This window comes from Eptesicus fuscus, chromosome 6, assembly GCF_027574615.1.
Source record: "Eptesicus fuscus isolate TK198812 chromosome 6, DD_ASM_mEF_20220401, whole genome shotgun sequence".
Lineage (NCBI taxonomy): Eukaryota > Metazoa > Chordata > Mammalia > Chiroptera > Vespertilionidae > Eptesicus > Eptesicus fuscus.
Window position 1 is genome coordinate 30,436,078 of NC_072478.1, and position 17,224 is coordinate 30,453,301.

General features: G+C 54.4%; 1 protein-coding gene across 3 annotated transcripts in view; it reads right to left on the reverse strand.

Annotated features, from left to right (window-relative positions):
• Nucleotides 1-262: 262 nt before the first annotated feature.
• ARID3A (AT-rich interaction domain 3A) overlaps nt 263-17,224 on the reverse strand; it is a 38,097-nt gene continuing 21,135 nt past the window's right edge. For all 3 annotated transcript variants that reach the window (XM_008150707.3, XM_054717575.1, XM_054717576.1), the window contains exons 4-9: nt 13,785-13,857; nt 9,372-9,555; nt 8,778-9,025; nt 5,758-6,054; nt 4,611-4,709; nt 263-3,066 (exon numbers count right to left, since the gene is read on the reverse strand). In XM_008150707.3, the coding sequence (XP_008148929.1) occupies nt 2,891-3,066; nt 4,611-4,709; nt 5,758-6,054; nt 8,778-9,025; nt 9,372-9,555; nt 13,785-13,857 (1,077 nt within the window). In that variant the 3' untranslated portion in view covers nt 263-2,890. The remainder of the gene's footprint in view (nt 3,067-4,610; nt 4,710-5,757; nt 6,055-8,777; nt 9,026-9,371; nt 9,556-13,784; nt 13,858-17,224) is intronic.

A 17,224-nucleotide genomic window follows, 5' to 3' on the forward strand; every position in this document is an offset into this window, starting at 1 on the left:
GAATGAACAGTGCACAAGCCAGCCGCTGACAGAGATGGCTGTCCCGTCCACACCCGGTTTGCATAAAGGGGTGCTGAGCTGCACCCCAGAACCCTCACCAACAGGAGGTTGCCCTGAGCTGGGATTGGCAGAGGGGACTCAAGGCAGAGGCACAGCACTGCCCCAGCCTGGAGCTCCTCCTCATCTTTCCACCTCTTCCCCCCCGCTGCCCACGGCTCCCCCAGGGCTGCCCCCCTGACCCCCCCACCCTGGCCCCCTACAATCACCATGAACAATAGGCATGCCCTGAGTTAGATCTGGGGGCTGTATCACCCACAAGACACAACGCCCAACACACGCAGACACGCAGACACACACACACACACACACACACACTCATGTGACCAGAGACAGCACCCAGGCAGACTCTCAGGTGGACACGCCCACGACGTAGGTGGGAGGGGACAGGTACTGGTTTGTGCCGAAACCCTGAGCCAGCCAAGGAGGGCAGGCCGGGAGGGGTTTTGGCATCAAGAGTCAGACCCGAGGTAGAAATAACCAGGCAGCAGACACCCCCACGTGGGCCCCACGGAGCTCCAGGGGGTCAGGTCAGGGGAGAAGAGAGAAGGAGCATCCGGGATCACGGCTCCTGGGCACAAAGATCCTCCTCCCCCAGTGATTGTACTGCTGCAGTAAGAAACGGGGAGAATCTTGCATAAGGAAAAACAGAGAGGAAACCCCACATGCCTGCAGCCACCACTGCCCTGGGAGGTGGAGGGTGTCCTCGACCCTGAGATATACCAAAGAAAGGGGCTCTCCCCAAAGACACCCCAGCATCACACCCGAGCAAACCCAGACTGGGTGGGGGGGGATCAGGATGCTCTCCCCTCCCAGGTCCCCAAGGCCACAAGATGACCCTGGGTCCGGGATCCCTGGCTCAGGAACCCCGGAGGCTGCCGGGGGGGGGCACTGCCATTTTTGGCATCGTTAGGCCAGGCCAGGCTGCCAGGGCCCAGTTAAGAGTTTCCAGGCAAACTCAGTGACAGGAAAGAGCGCCAGGTGGTGGGAGGCACCATTTCAATCAGCACCACCTGGTCCCCAGGGACCTAGCAAGGGCAGGGGGGCCCAGGAAGCCCTCGACCCCCGCCTGGGCTTTTGGACGGAGGGCGCTACCTCGTGGTGAAGACCGTCACCAGCCACTGAAATCAATCCCCCACCCAGCCCTCCCGCGGACGACCACCTCCTAACCTGGGTGAGTGGTCACGTTGGGAGCGGGTGCGGCCTCCCCATGGGCCTCCGTTTAGTTCCTTTAGTTAGAGCAGATGTGGCCTTGCAAGGGGCCGAGAGAGAGAGTGTGAAGGGACAAAGTGAAGGAGATGGGAAGGGGTGGGGTGTTCGGGATGACGGCCTCAAAAAACCTCAATCTGAGCTAAGCCTGGCTCACCCCAGTCCCCAGATATCCGTGTGTCTTTGAAAGCAGCCCTTTCAAAAGCGTTGGTGGTACGGTGCTGAGCAGAGGTGCCTTCCAGAGCAGCCCGTTCGGCCCTGCCGGCGTGGCTGTGACCCAGGAGGCTGGATTCCCAGTCAGGGCACAAGTCTGGTTGTGGGCTCAATCTCTAGCAGGGAGTGTGCAGGAGGCAGCCGGTCGAGGCTTCTCTCTCATTGACGTTTTTCTCTCTCCCTCTCCCCTTCTTTCTCTGAAATCAATAAAAACATATTAAACAAACAAACAAACAAAAAAGCAGCCCTTCCAGGTCAGAGAGAGTCCCCAGGCCATGTTCATCCCTGAGACAGGAGCCTGAGGCTATGACAGCACATCCCCGCCCAGGCCCAGGCCCTGGCCCTTTATCCAGCACTTTCTTTCTAGTTAAGACTTCCAGATCCCCGACAGGTAGCACGCACGGCACAATGAGAAAAAGCATCGAGCGTCTTGGCCTGCCATTCAGCATTCACATTCCCAGTTCCCCCTCGGCTTGCCCCTGCACGGACCCCACTCCAGCCCGGCCCTCAGCACCTGAGTTCATTACCTTTTCTGGCTCTAGCCCAGGGATACAGTGTCCTGTGCTTTGCTAGCTGCCTACTGCAGCACAGGAAATGCACACAGAACCCAATTCAGTCACGGGGAAAATGGAAAGGGTATTACCTTTTTTTCCTTTTTGCCTTTTTTAAGTCCCGTTTCCCTGAATGAACACAAATATATAGAGATATATATCCTTTTCCTAAGGTTTGATTCCTCCCCCAAGAATAAAATAGAACATTTACAGAACAAAACCCCCCAAACCTCTTAAAAACCCTATAGAGCTTGAATATCGCTATTTCTTTAAAAAATAATAATAATAATAATAAAAAGTTCCCAAAAGCAACAAGAAAAAAAATTCAACTGATCTTGGCTCAGGGGTTTCATTCAAAACAAGGAGCTGGGTGTGTGATGAGTGGATGAGTGTGTGATGAACAGAAAGTAAAAAAAAAAAAAAAACAGACAAAAATGAAAACACACAGTGCAGGGATGTATGAGGTAAACAGGATCTGGCCTTACATTGCAACTGGTCCAAACCAGACACCAGACGCCAGTCCAAATCGGCCCGCCAGGGCTGCAGGAAAGCCCTGGGAAGTATCTGCCGCTCTCTTTCCTGATTTCCTTAGCTGTTCTTACAGTTCATCTCTCTGAATGTCTGAAACCTGAGTAATTCAAGTGTTCCTTGGTTTTCCCCTGTTTTATTAAATTTTCTTTATATATATGTATATATTTTTTCTTCTATTTTTGGTGTTAGCTGTGGCTCCTTTGTGGATATTTCCCCTCCCCACCCGTATCTTCCACCACCCCGGCCCTGCTCGGCCCACCTTTCCCACACCCTGCCCAGTCTGACCAGCTCCTGGGGTGGGGGGGGGCGGCGGGTGGGGAGTGGTGCAGTTAAGGCAATGAATTATTTGAGGTAGAAGACGTAGGGGGTGCGGATAACCCCGCTGGCCCGGCCTGGCTGCCCACGCTGCTGCTGGTCCCACTGTTTCCTCCCCGGCCGCCGCCACCACCGCCTTTGCTGGGAGCCGAGGATGGTGTGGAGGCTGGTGGCTGAGCAAACAGCACTCCTAAGGCAAGGACAGAGGGAGAGACATGTCATGGAGAGTTAAAACATTATGTGACCCCCAAGCAATGACCCCCTGCAAAGTCCACCCATGGACCCACGAGGACACCCACCACCTCATCTTAGTCTCTGCTTCCTGTGGGGGGGTCTTTGCCCAGCAACCCAGCTGTTTTGTGTCCCTAGCACCACCTGGTGGCCTAATGAGCAACTGGCCTGACTACATTTTTTTTTACAAGGAACTTTGAAGCATCACTTGTACAGTTCACCCATGAACACAGGTGTTAGAGAGGCAGAAACCCCTGGCACAGTTTAAAATCCAAATACAACTTTTAACTCCCCGAAACTTACCCACTAATAGCCTACTGTTGACCAGAAGCCTTACTGATAACATAAACAGTGATGAACACATATATATTTTTTTCTTTTTAAATTGATTTCAGACAGGAAGGGAGAGGGAGAGAGATAGAAACTTCAATGATGAGAGAATCATAGATCAGCTGCCTCCTGCACGCCCCCTACAGGGGAATCGAGCCTGCAACCGGGGCATGTGCTCTTGACTGCAATCGAACCTGGGACCCGTTGGTCCGCAGGCCGATGCTCTATCCACTGAGCCAAACCAGCTAGGGCTGAACACATATTTTGTATTGTCTTATATACTGAATTCTTATAATAAAGTAAGCTAGAGAAAAGAAAATGTTATTAAGAAAATCATCAGAGCCCTGGCCCGTTTGGCTCAGTGGCTAGAGCATCGGCCTGTGGACTGAAGGGTCCCAGGTTCAATTCCAGTCAAGGACATATGCTCAGGTTCGATTCCCTGTCAGGGCACATGCCTGGGGTTGCGGGCTCGATCCCCAGAAGGCAGCCAATCGATGATCCTCTCTCATGGATGTTTCTATCTCTCTATCCCTCTCCCTTCCCCTCTCTCTAAAAATAAAAAAATAAAAACAAAAACATTAAAAAGAAAAGAAAATCATCAAGAAAATACATTTCCTAGCCCTAGCTGGTTTGGCTCAGTAGATAGAGCATTGGACTGCGGACTGGAAGGTCCCAGGTTCGATTCCGATCAAGGGCACATGCTCGGGTTGTGGGCTCAATCCCCAATGGGGGGCGTGCAGGAGGCAGCCGATCAATGATACTCTCTCATCATTGATGTTTCTATCTCTCTCCCTCTCCCTTCCTCTCTGAACCCAATAAAAATATATTTTAAAAAAAGAAAATACATTTCCGGTATTTATTGAAAAAAAAAAAAAAAAGCATGTATAAGTGGACCCATGCAGCCCAAACCCTTGTTGTTCAAGGGTAACTGTATTTTTGAGCACTTATTATGTGCTAAGCCCCATGCTAAGTGCTTATTATGTGCTTAGAACTGTGCCAAGTACTTACTATGTGCTGAGCACTGTGCTAAGTATACTACATTGGTTATATACTCAAGTCTCCAAGGGAAGGAAGAACTTTGCTCACTCTAATGGCTGGGCTCATGCAGGCCAAACCCAGAGATTACCCAGGACTCCTAAATTAACCTGGGGCACGAAGGTGTCAAGGTGTTACCTGTATACATAATCCCGTTAATCTCCACTGACATGCTGATACTATTGCTGCCATTGGTGCTGGTCACGTTTGCAGCCGAGTCTGGGCGGCTCTCAGGGGCTGTGGGAAGGAGAAAAGCCACCATTTGGAATCACAGACTCATCGGTGCAATGATCCATTTCACAGCTATCATCCCCACTTGACTTTAAACTTCACAAAGCTGCGGACTGTATCTGCCACCAGCACACACAGGACATAATAAATATGGAATAAGAATGCATGTGTCTGACATTTGCTTTTATCATGATTGTAATTCTTAAGCGATGTTGCACACCCAAACCATAGTCATTCTTTTTAACAGCCACAAAGTCTTCCTTCCAGACGTGACTCACTCATTCCTCACCGATGGACACACACATCGCTTCAAGGCCTCACTGTTACAACATCATGCAAATGACGGCAGTGAACAAACTTGTCTATACAGGTATCCCCTGCTTTTTGAAAATTCACCATTATACCACCTGGAAAGGCTTCACAGGAATTCCCTGCTTTCAGACAGCGGAGACACCCACATTTCCTTGAGCACCTGCACTGGTTCTGCTGCAGACACCAAGCAGATCACTGATCACGTTTTCTGTTTTTTAAGAGATTGCCAAATTGTCACCTATTTACACTCCCACCAGCAGGACTCATTTCCTCATATCCTGAGCAACACTTGATGTTATCAAACTCTGATGGGTGAAAAGTGGTGTCTCCTTGTTAACGTGCAGATCCCCATCTAGATGGAGCTGAACAGCTTTTCTTTTCCATCCTTACAAGGGGATATGTGTTTGCTGATTTTAGAGAAAGCGAAGGGAGAGGGGGAGAGAGAAACATCGATGTGAGAGAGAAACATCGATGTGAGAGAGAAACATCCATCGGTTGGACCAGAAATCGAACCTGTAACCTTTTGCTGCACAGGACGACACTCTAACCAACTGAGCCACACCGGCCAGGGCCGAACATCTTTTCATAGGAATTTACTAGTCACAACTGCCCATTTTTCCCTATTGATTTGTTTGCCTTTTTTCTTATTGATTTATAGGCACTTTTTACATAGGTTGGCTCCAAGACCCTTATTTTGTTACACATGCAGAGAGCACGGTGGGTCTGGGGTGTGGGTTGATACCTTGGCTGTTGATACGAATGCTCATGGGCAGCTGGGCTGTCATAGCCAGGAAGTTCTGCTGGAGCGCTCGCTGCATGAGCCGTTGCTGCTCATCCGCCACCAGGGCCATCTTCTTTTCCGGAGGCTCCCCAGACTCCAGCTTCTCCCGAAGCTGCTCCAGGGCGGCTGCCTGGGCTGCCACGGCTGCCTGGGCTGCTGCTGCTTGCACTGCTACTGCCTGGGCTGCCACCACTGGGTGGCCTGCCAGGGAGACTGGCAGGCGGCCGGGGACGGTGATGGGGATGGCTGAGTCCTCCTCTAGACAGGAGAGAAGAGGGGTTGGTGGCCAAAAGGGAAGTGAGGTGCTTGGCCCAGACTTCCACCCACACAAGGAGGAGCATTCTCTTGAATACCTCCACTGATGGGGTGCCCACTCCCTCTCTGAGGGAAGTAATTTTTAAAATTTATTTAATCTTCACCCAAGGATGTGCTTAGAGAGAAAGGGAGAAACATCGATGTGAGGATTGAACCCGCAACCCAGGTATGTACCCTGAAAGGGATTGAACTGCCACCCTTTTCCCCCTCATTGATCCCTTTCACTCTGCCCCCACCCCTTCCAGGCCTTCACCACACTATTGTCTGTGTTCATGAGTTATGCATATATGCATATAAATTATTTGGTTAATCCCTCCACCCCCCACCTTTCCACTTAATCCACCGCCATCTTGGAATCAAACTGCCACCTTTTGGCATACAGGACCAGGCTCTAACCAACTGAGCCACCCAGTGGCCTGGGCAGCAACTAGGTTTCTGAATAGACACAAATGCTATAAAACCCTTTCTAAAGCAGGTGATCATACTGGTAATACTGGTGATAACACTACTAGTTATGTACTAGTGTTATAATAGTATTTAGCATCAGTACTACGTAGACACTATAATAGCATATAGCATCCTAATATATAAAAAGCCAGGGGCCGTCATGACCAAAACAACCGGATGGATGACCAAACACAGGCTGCATGGGGTGACCAGGCTGGCGGGAGGTGGGAGGGGCAGTAGGGGGCGACCAGGCTGGCAGAGGGGGGCAGTTAGGGGCGATCAGGCAGGCAGGCAGGTGAGCAGTTAGGAGCCAGCGGTCCCGGATTGTGAGAGGAATGTCCCACGAGGGGTCCCAGATTAGAGAGGGTGCAAGCTGGACTTGAGGGTACCTCCTACCATGTACAAATTTCGTGCACCGGGCCTCTAGTATTATATAATACTAGTCATAACAACAAGGCTCAGAACATGTCTAAAGCACTTCCATCTCAAACAGGAACCATCTCAAAGGGCCATTTCAACAACCCCAAGTCTACTCCTATCTCCAGATGAGAATACTAAGGCTAAAGATTCATAACTTTCCCAAGGCCACAGAGCTGGAGAAAGGCTGAGCTTAGATTCAAACTCAGGCAGCCCAACTCCAAACCAGCTCCTAACCATTCCCCTCTTCTGTGGTTAAAACAAATGTTCCCATCTTTCCCATCCACTAGGACCACTAGGTTCCACTAGGACCTGCTGTCTATTTTTCCCCTGACTCTCTGCTGCCTGTTGTTTCCAGCTCTCTCATGACTCCCCTTTTATTTTTTTAAGCCTTTTTATTTTAAAAAATATATATTTTTATTTTTTTTTACAGAGAGGAAGGGAGAGGGATAGAGAGTTAGAAACATCGAGGAGAGAGAAATATTGATCAGCTGCCTCCTGCATGCCCCCTACTGGGGATCGAGCCTGCAACCAAGGTACACGCCCTCGATGGGAATCGAACCCGGGACCTTTCAGTCCATGGCTCGACGCTCTATCCACTGAGCCAAACTGGTCAGGGCATGACTCCCCTTTTATCTTATCTGCTACCATCTTCCCCAGCTCCAGCATGAGACCTGGCCCACATGGATGCTTAATACCCTTTAACAGAGCTAGTTAAAACTCCCCAAAGCCAGGAGGGTAAACCAAGACCCACAGAAGACTGAATGAGTAATATTAGCAAGACCTGACTTTTCAGGGCCTTGTGGGGATTGCCTCAGATCCTTGGGCCACTCACAGGAAGTAGGGAGTCACAGCCCGTGTGGCAGAGGAAAAACAGGAACCCAGACATGCAAACTGGCCAGCACGAGTCCATACAGCCACATGTGCTATCTGTGCTCTGTATTAGGAAGGATTCAAGGCTCAGGGGAAGGGAAGACTGTGATCGACTGGTGATGTCTGCCATGGGTGTGGACTAGGAATGGGGGGTTGTTTGTCAGGCATCTGCAAAGCTGGGCCTGTTGCAGACTGGGCATTTTATATAATGAAAGCTCCCAACAATTCTACAATTCTAGGCGGTAATTGTCTCCACTTTACTCATAAGGAAATCGGGCTCAGAAAGGGACACCGAGCCACGCAGGGGCACCTACCAATAGCTTCAGGGACGGCTAAAGGGTCAATTTGATAGACCCATACTATACTCTCAATGATGTTTGGCGGGGCAGAGTGCTGAGGAAGATTCTAAAGCACAAAGGGAGAAGAATACAGTGATGAACTAATAATGTCTGTCATGGGCGAGGTACTGAAAAAAACGATGGTGATGAAGAGGGTCAGCCACAGGCAGAAGACTGGGCCAAGGCTACGATAAATGATTAGAAATGCATGCTCCATGAACAACTGCCTCGTATGGACTGGGAAGACGAAGATTAATTAGTAATGTCAGGATGGGAAATTTGTGCTTGATTTGTAATGTCTGCCTTGGCATAACATTGAAGAAAAGAAAAAAAAAAAAAAAAACTTGATTAGTGGTGCCTTGCCATGGGCTCAGGATTAGTAACGTCTGCTTGCTGTGGGCATGGGATTTGAAAAATGTTCATTGTTTAGTAATGTTTTTCCATGAGCACAGCACTGCCAGGTTTGCCACCCTCTTCCATGACAACTTTGGAGCTTATCAACCTGTTTACCCAGAGAGGGGAAAAGGCACCAACCCCACAGGCCATATGCCCTGAACTGGGATAAGTCCCCGGGGTCATGCAGCCCCTTACCTTTCTTGATCTTGGGGGCTGGGGTGATGGAGCTGCCATTGGTGCTGGTGGCCAGGCCCAGGGAGGACACGGGCAGTTTGGGTGAGGAGAGCATGCTGTGGGCACCGCCCGGTGAGTAGGCGAAGAGGGAGCCCCCAAAGCTCTGGCGCCGGCCCTCCCGCCGGTTGCTGTCGATGGCCGCCTGGAGCTCATTGGGGTTGCTGAGACCGCGTTTCTCACACTCGTAGGGGTACAGGTACTTCATGTACCTAGGGGACGGGGAGAATGGACGAGGTGGCACCCGGGACACCGCCCGTGACTCCCTGCTGCCCTGGGCATTCCCGCGGTGGCACCACTTCCCCGCCTCCGTCGGGCCTCACTGCCAGGGGATCGCTCGACAAGGCCGGACCAGGCGTGCTGCTTATGCTGTTCCCTGTCTCAATGCTTGTCCCCGGGACTGCCTCCCACCAATCCTTTCACACTGCATTCCAGAACCTCAGAGCCAGAAACTTCCTTCAAGCCCCACCCCAAGGTTCTCAGGATCCAGACTCCTCACGTGGCCCCGTGCCTCCGTGGTCCTTCCTGTCCCAGGCCCTTCGCACGCGCAGCACTCACTGGGTCCGCAGGGTGAAGGCCGCGCTGGTGATGGACGTGGGCAGGTTGAGGCCCTTAGTGATCTCGCGCCACAGCTTCTTATTGATGACCTCCACCAGGCCGCCCTTTTCTGTCACCAGCACGTACAGCATGAACAGGTCAAGCACCTGCTTGGCCATGATGGGGATCCGATTCACAGGCGTCCCTGTGGGGGAGGGGGGTGGGGGAGGGGGGTGCTGTGGCCAGGGCCAGGGCCCCACACGCAGCAGATGCCCAGTCTATGGCTAACACACAGGTGCAGAGCAGGGTCTCCCCAGCCGTGTGGACATCAGGGTGGGTCACTGGGATGTTGAGCAGCATCCCTGGTGCCCACCCACTCGATGCCAGAAGCACCCCCAGTAAGGACAACCACGGATGTCCCTGACATGGCCCAGTGTTTCCTGGGACAGGATCGCCCCAGGTGAGACCCATCCCCTGCTCCAGGCCGTACTAAGATAACAGCTCTGCCTCAGTTTCCTTTTCTTTTTGAAGATTCATTTTTTATTGATTTAGGGAGAGGGAGACAGAGGGAAGCTTCGATGAGAGAGCAAGACATTGATTGGCTGCCTCCTGCCCGCCCCCCCTACCAGGAATCGAGCCTGTAACCTGGGGCATGTGCCCAGACTGGGAATCGAACCAGCAACCTTTCAGGACATGGGATGATGTCCAACCAACCGATCCACATTGACCAGGGCCTGCCTCCGTCTCTTTATCAGTGATCTGGCTCATTGCTCAACTCATCGGAGGGGAGGAGAGGAGTGTGGAGAGGGAGATGCTGGGGGCCAATCTGGGGAGGAGCATGAGAAATGCAGCCTTTGTTGTTCCTACTCCCGTCACCAACCACAACAGCTGCCCAAACAACTCTGCCTGAGCTCCCAGAGGCCTGCTCCCTGGCCTGGTTTGCAGTGTGGTGTGGAGGCTGCAGTCAGGGAGAGAGAGCTTGGTTAACCCACTCGGAGCAGTGGTTCCCAACGTGGCGCACACGCCCCGCAGGGGGGCACTTTGATCTTTAAGGGGGGCAATTCGAGAATGAGTTATTAACAGTGAATTTTTTGCCTTTCTTATGGTGCTAGGGGCCTCTTAAACAGTATATAAATATACAGTGTGACATATTCATGCATTTCAGTTCTCTATTATATGTTTTGAAACTTTATTTGCTGTATTTTCATATTACTTGATATTATTATTATTTTTTAAAACAATTTCTTAGTGATTTCTTCCTCGGTACTTCAACTGTCCTTTTCTTTTATTTTTCTCTTTCATGGATGCCATGTTCTTTGGAAGCTTGTTTAGACTAAGTTAATGGCTTTTTAGGCTTCCTCCACGTGAAGAGGAGTTCCCTTTTTATATAATGAGAATTATATGTCGCCCTAACCGGTTTGGCTCAGTGGATGGAGCGTTGGCCTGCGGACTGAAGGGTCCCGGGTTCGATCCCGGTCAAGGGCATGTGCCTTGGTTGCGGGCACATCCCCAGTAGGAGGTGTGCAGGAGGCAGCTGATCGATGTTTCTAACTCTCTAGCCCTCTCCCTTCCTCTCTGTAAAAAAGCAATAAAATATATATATTTTTAAAAAGCGTAGAGTTTAAAAAAAAAAAGAATTATATGTCATGGGGGGCGGGGCATCAGGATTTTAGAGATGCTTAGGTGGGGCATGGCCAAAAAAAGGTTGGGAACCACTGACTGAGAGAGTGGGGCAGTGGGCTGGCCCAGGGGACAGGGAGGTGGGGCAGCCCAGGGAGGGGAAGGTGGGGGGCTTGCCCAGGGAGAAAGGGCAATGGGCTAGCTCCATGAGGGGAGGACTGCCCCCTGCAGATAGGCCTGCTCCCTCTTCTGCCCGCCTGACCTTCTATATCCTCTTACCCAGAAGTTCCCAGCCTCAGAGCCCTCAGGTCTCCGTTTGGCCTGTCTGGCACTTTCCTGGCCAAGGGTAGAGAGGCCCCCTGCAAACCCCTCGCCCTGGCAGTGGGATCCTGGTATACCTTCTATGCAGCCCCTTGCTCTGTCCTGCTCACGTGGATCCTCAGTGCCCAGCCTGGCAGGTAGCATGCATTCCACAAACAGTGAAGGCTGACAAGCTACATCTCAGCGCAAGGGTCATGCTTACCCCCCACCCCCCTTTAGAGATGGGCAAAGGGAGGCTGCAGAATGTGACCTGATGGAGGAAGGTCAGAGTGAGGGGCCAGCTTGCCTGTCCCAGGGGCCTGGACGATGCCCTCCACCTCTGGACATTCTAGAACCACCTCCCACCACCTTTTGACTGCTTTCTGGCCCTTCCCATGTTGCAAAATTCCCAATGAATTGAGAACCACCTGGAGCGGGGACAGGAAAATGGACCTCAGACCTTCCTCCCATCCCCCCAATTTCATTTTCAGCCCATGGGGGAAGAGAGAAAAAGCAACTCCAGTGTCAGCACCCTCGGCCGGAGGTGTGGTCACAGCGCCATCCTGCCTGGACACAGATTTAGGCTCTGCCTGGTGGGGGAGGGGGGTGGGGAATTAAGGAATCAGATCCTCCGGGCTCTGCCGCAAGCAGGCAAGTGGGGCCTGGACGGATGTTTATAGAAGGAGGGGGCTGGGAGAGCACAGAGAGGCATTGATGGTGGGCAGTGAGGGTTGTGGGGGAGATAAGAAAGGGTGGAGAGGTCGTCAAGGAAACAGCAGGAGGGTGGGGTGAGGCTTTTACTTTGTGACCCTCTGTCTGGAGTGCAGGGGGTCTGACGGATTCTCTCCCCCAAAGGCCCCCAATGACAGAGGAGGAGGGTCCAAGAAGATGGCAGGGAAGAGAGGGCCTTGGAGCTGGGTTTTGAGAAACGCATAGGAGTTTGCTGCCGCCTACCCTCCAGGAGCACCTGTCCAGGTGAAGAAGGCAGGACTGGACACACCCCCTCACAGCCCTGGTTGGCAAGGGGCTGGACGGATGTACCTGGGCGCCCCGCCTCACCCACACCCAGGGGCAGCTCACAGTACCTTCTAGGCACCTCTGAGACACAGGGTGGCTGGTCCTGAGTAACATGGGTAGGCTCCAGGCCTGGACACTCCGAGCCCCATGGCAGGGGGGTAGGAGGGAGGGCTCAGGCAAGTGTGGACAGGCCGATAAAGAGAGCAGGGGGATCTCTCTGACCACACAGGGGACAGCAGCCCAGGCGGGGGCTGGGCTGGATGATAACAGGATAACATGAGAGGGGCCCCTACCCTGGTGCTGGGTCTAAATTCTTCCATCCCAGCACAGGAGGGGTTAACCAGAGGCTGCAGCCCCCTCCCCTTTCCTCTCCTTCCCTTCGGGGCCTGACTAGCCCTGTGTTTATAGAAGCTACTGGTGAGGGAGGGGTGGGCAGAGGCCCAGGACAAAGCAGCAGGGGCCAGGCCCCTACAATGGCCTGAGTGGACCCTGCAGCCCCGCTGGCCCCACCCCTTCCTGCCTCTGTGGCTCCAAGGCCATGTGTCCTCTCTGGGCCTCAGTTTCCTTCTCTGAACAGCAGGATCATAATAACCCCCCAAGGGGGCTGTCCAGGGGCCAGAGGAATGAGCCCCACCCTGCAGCGGGCATTCCTAAAACAGGCCGGGTGTCTCCTCCCTCTGGCAGCTCCAAGCTGAGGGCGAGGCCCGTGGGCAGGGGACCTCTGGGAACCTCCTAGCTGCCCCTTGTCCTATCTGAACCTGGGTCACCCCAAATGCCTCTGATATCCTCCACTGTCTGAGCCTCAGTTTACCCACCCACTCATTCACTCTGACCAGTCCCCGCTCCTCATGTCACCGTTCCCAACGCCCAGGCATTTCCTGGTGGGGCCTTGGTTGGTGTCCATCTGACCCCGGACCAGGGGGAAATGAGGGGAGGGGCTGCAGTGGCAAGGTAAACTGTTGGCACTCAATAAATGCAGCTTGGGGCATTGCAAACAGCAGGGACTGTTGGTGGCCCATCTTACAGATAGGGGAACCAAGGCCCCGTAGGAGCAGGGGAGGGGCCGTGGCACCAGAGGGCACTCTAAGCCACGAGAGCTTGAAGCCTGCATGGGGAGCGTCCGTCCTGTTGCCCCAGAGCCTACTTGCCCACTTGCCCACCTGTGAATCCAACCCCACTCTCCGAACAGAGGCCAGCCCCCCCCCCCCGCCGCCCCGTGTGGGGGATCCTGGGAGCCAGGACCCCATCGTATCCTGTCTCAGCAGCAAGGGAAAAGGCTGAGCCGCCCTCCCCCAGCAAGGACCCCTTAGACTCTCACAGCTGTGCCTCCCCCCTCAGACCACACATGGTATGGCCACGTCCCCCCCTCAGACACCTCCCGGATGCCTCCAGCCACAGGGAACTCAGTGCCACTCTGACACACCCGCCCCAGGCTGCGGCTGCAGGGTCCCCTTCCTCGTGCCCATTTCCCACCACTTCCCAGCAGGCAGGCCTCACCTCGCTTCTGCATGAAGCTGAACAAGTCATCCAGGAACTCCTTCCTCTTGGGGTCCCCGTCCAGTTCGTAGAGCTGTGAGGGCAAAGAGGGGAACAGTTGCCTGATGCCAGAGCTTGGCACAGGCACCATGTCTCCATCACAAGGAGCTCGCGGAGGGGCTGCTGACCGGATGGGGGTCCCAGTCCCAGCACCGCCCGGGGTTCAAGCATCTCCTGAGGCCCCACCAAGCAATGAGCCTGCCCCCCACTTTAGGATGAGGACAGAGCCATCTGACGAGTCTCCCAGGGCGGTTTAAAACAACAGGTTTATCCTCCTACACTTCCGGGGCTAGAAATCTGAGATCCAGGTGTGGCAGGGCCAAGCTCCCTCCTGAGGCTCCAGGGAGGGTCCCTCCTGCCTCTTCCAGCTCCTGGGAGCTCCAGGAGTCCCTGGACTTGTGGCCGCCTCACCCCAGGCTCTGGCTTTGCTGTCACCTGGCTCTCCTCTGTGCCCAAATTCCCCTCTTCTTACAGGATACCCGTCACTGGATTTAGGGCCACCTCATCTCATCAAAATGTTTGACAAGTGACATTTGCAAAGACCCTACTTCCAAATAAGGTCCCGTTCACATCACTTAAAAAAAAAAATCATTTTAGAGAGAGAGGGGGAGACGGGGGGCGGCGGGGGGGGGGGGGGGGGGACCCATCAATTTATTGTTCCACTGATTTATGCATTTATTGGTTGATTCTCATTTGTGGCCTGGCCAGAGATGGAACTTGCAACCTAGGCGTATCGGGACGATGCTCCAACTAACCAAGCGACCCGGCCAGGGCTTAAACACATCATTTTGGGGGACACAGTTCATACCAGACAAACAGCACCCACCCAGGTCGTTGCCACGGTGAGGAGTCCCGACCCCGCACAGAGGCGGGGCGGGGGGCACTGCAGCCCTGGACTGTGAGGCCTCTGGGTCCAGACGCCGTCCTGGGCACTGGCTCCTGGGCTTGCCAGTCACCGCAGGAGGGGAACGGGCCTCCTTTTGGGGTTTGGGAGGCAGGGGGTCCTCCACCCCATTGACCATAACCTCCCAGGCATTGGGGGAGAAAGCCAGTAGAGAGAATTAAAGAGTGAGGAGGAGGGAGGCGATTGGCTGAGGAGAAACTGAAAATTAAGCTCTGGGAAATACAGCACCGTGGCTGCCTGGACATGGAGGGATCAGGGCCATGGGGGACCTTGAACCCACCTGTTAACCCCAGCTCGGCTGGAATCATCCATCATTAGGGCCCAGAATGCCCCCCAATACCCAGTTCCTCTGACAGGGATATCCGGGGGGGCTAGGGAGGTGGGGTTGTCAGGGCCAACCATTCCTCAGCCATTTTGCCCCTCTCTGGGCCTCGGTTTCCCCGTTGGTGTAATGGAGACAAAATGGGGCCTCCAAGGCAAGGACCGGGGGAGACAGGAGCCTAGCCCTGGGTGGCCGAGGCTTTTGTCTCCCTCCTGCCTGGCCAGGCTAGCCGGCCACATTCCTGTGCTGATTTATGGCGTCCAGGGAGGCCCACACTCCCCCCGCCTGAAGGGTGTGGGCCCAGCAGGTGGACCTTCCATTGGCGTGCTCACGCCAGGCCTGGTCTGTCCACTCCTCGCCCACATGACACCGCGGTGTCCCCTCCCCCGCTCTCCTCCTCCCTGGCCGGGAGTGTGAATTCACACACGCCTGGTTCCCTGTCCGTCTGCCCTGTAGGAGATCAGGGATATTGTCTATTTTGTTGCCAGTACCTAGAAGGTAGCTGAGTACACAGCAGTTGTGTAAGAAGCGCTAGTTAAGTGAACTCTGCTTTCCCAGCTGCAAGGTGGGCCTAGCTAGGCAGAGTGGGGGGTCAGGTAGACCTGTGGAATGGGCAGGTGCCCCCAGAACCTCGGGAGGGGACCTTATTTTGAAATAGGACCTTTGCAGATGTCATTAGCTAAGATGAGGTCACACTGGAGTAGGTGGCCCTCGTCCAATGACAGTGTCCTTCCTTATAAGAAGAGGTGGGACACAGACACGGAGGAGAAGCCACGTGGGGACAGAGGCAGAGACTAGAGACTAGAGCGATGTGGCCACAGGTCCAGGGACCTGGGAGCCCCCAGAAGCTGGAAGAAGCCGGAAGGATCCTCCCCAGAACCTGCGGGAAGCACGGCCCGGTGACACCTTGATTTCAGACTTCTGGCTCCCTAATACGGGAGGATACATGATGGTGCTAAGCTGCTCAGTGTGCGGTCATGGGTCACGGCGTGGAAACTCATTCAGGGGCAGCGTGTTCTCCGCTGAGATCCTGACCCGGGTGGAGGAGGGTCCACACGGCCTAAACCCCTTCCCCAGGCCCAGCCTCGTAGGACCCCAGTGCGCCTCCTGCCTCAGCCTCCCCGTCTTTAGAGGACCCTGTGCAATAAACACAACGGTATCGCCCTCAGCACCTGGCGCCATAACGACCCTCGTAGTCCAGGTGGGAAACTGAGGCTCAGGGTGGAGACCAGCTGCTCCATAACCTCTTGGCAGAGGTGGCTGGCTCAGTGGGGGTGCAGGGGCTGTTAAGCCCCAGGCCAAATGGTGGGCAGACCCTCGTGGGGCCAGGGCATAGTATGAGGCCATAAAGGGGATGTGTGGTGAATACGGCAGCTTTAATAGCCGTGTCATGGGCAGCTGACAACAAAGCCGGGCAATAAAGGCTGCCCTAGCTTTATGGGGCTCTGGCCCCAAGTTCCGCACCCCTGTGGTGTGTGTCCCGCCCTAGCCAGCTGGATGGGGCTGTCCGCCAGGCCACAGGAATGGGGGAGCTGGGGTCGGTGTCGAGACTCCTAATGGTGGTGTCCAGACCCCGCTTGTGGGCCAGTGGGCCAGGCTGCCTGTCCCCACAAGGCTCTCGAGTCACACAGCTGGGCCATAACACATCCTTCGCCACAGCCCAGCCTGGGTTCCCTGGCTGCAACCCTGCCCCTCTCCAGGCGGACCAAGAGGTGCTGAAATCAGCCACCCGCCATACCCAGGGCCACAAACCCAGGCTGGAGACTGGGCCAAACCCCCGGAAACTCCTCCTTGGGGCTGAGGCCTGAGACTAGGGCCCCACGCTCCTCCCCGAGACCTGATTTCCCGGGGACCAAGTGCCAGGCCCCGAGGATGAGTCTCACGCTGGCTCCGTCTGACTCTGAAGATACCCACCCCGCAGCCCACACGGTCCCACAGACCCAGCAGCCCCTATGCGGCCTCACCGCTCACCTGGCCACTTGCTACTTCTCTAACCCATCGGATGGTTCCACCTCCTGGCCTTTGCCCTGGCAGTTCCACCCGCCTGGAATGCCCTTCCCAGCTCTGCCCCAGCTGGCTTCCCCTTCATCCGGATGTCCCACCGCTCAAATGTCACCACCACCAAGGGCCCACCCCTCCCTGAAAGAAGCCCCCGCCCTCAGCTACCTCAGCCAC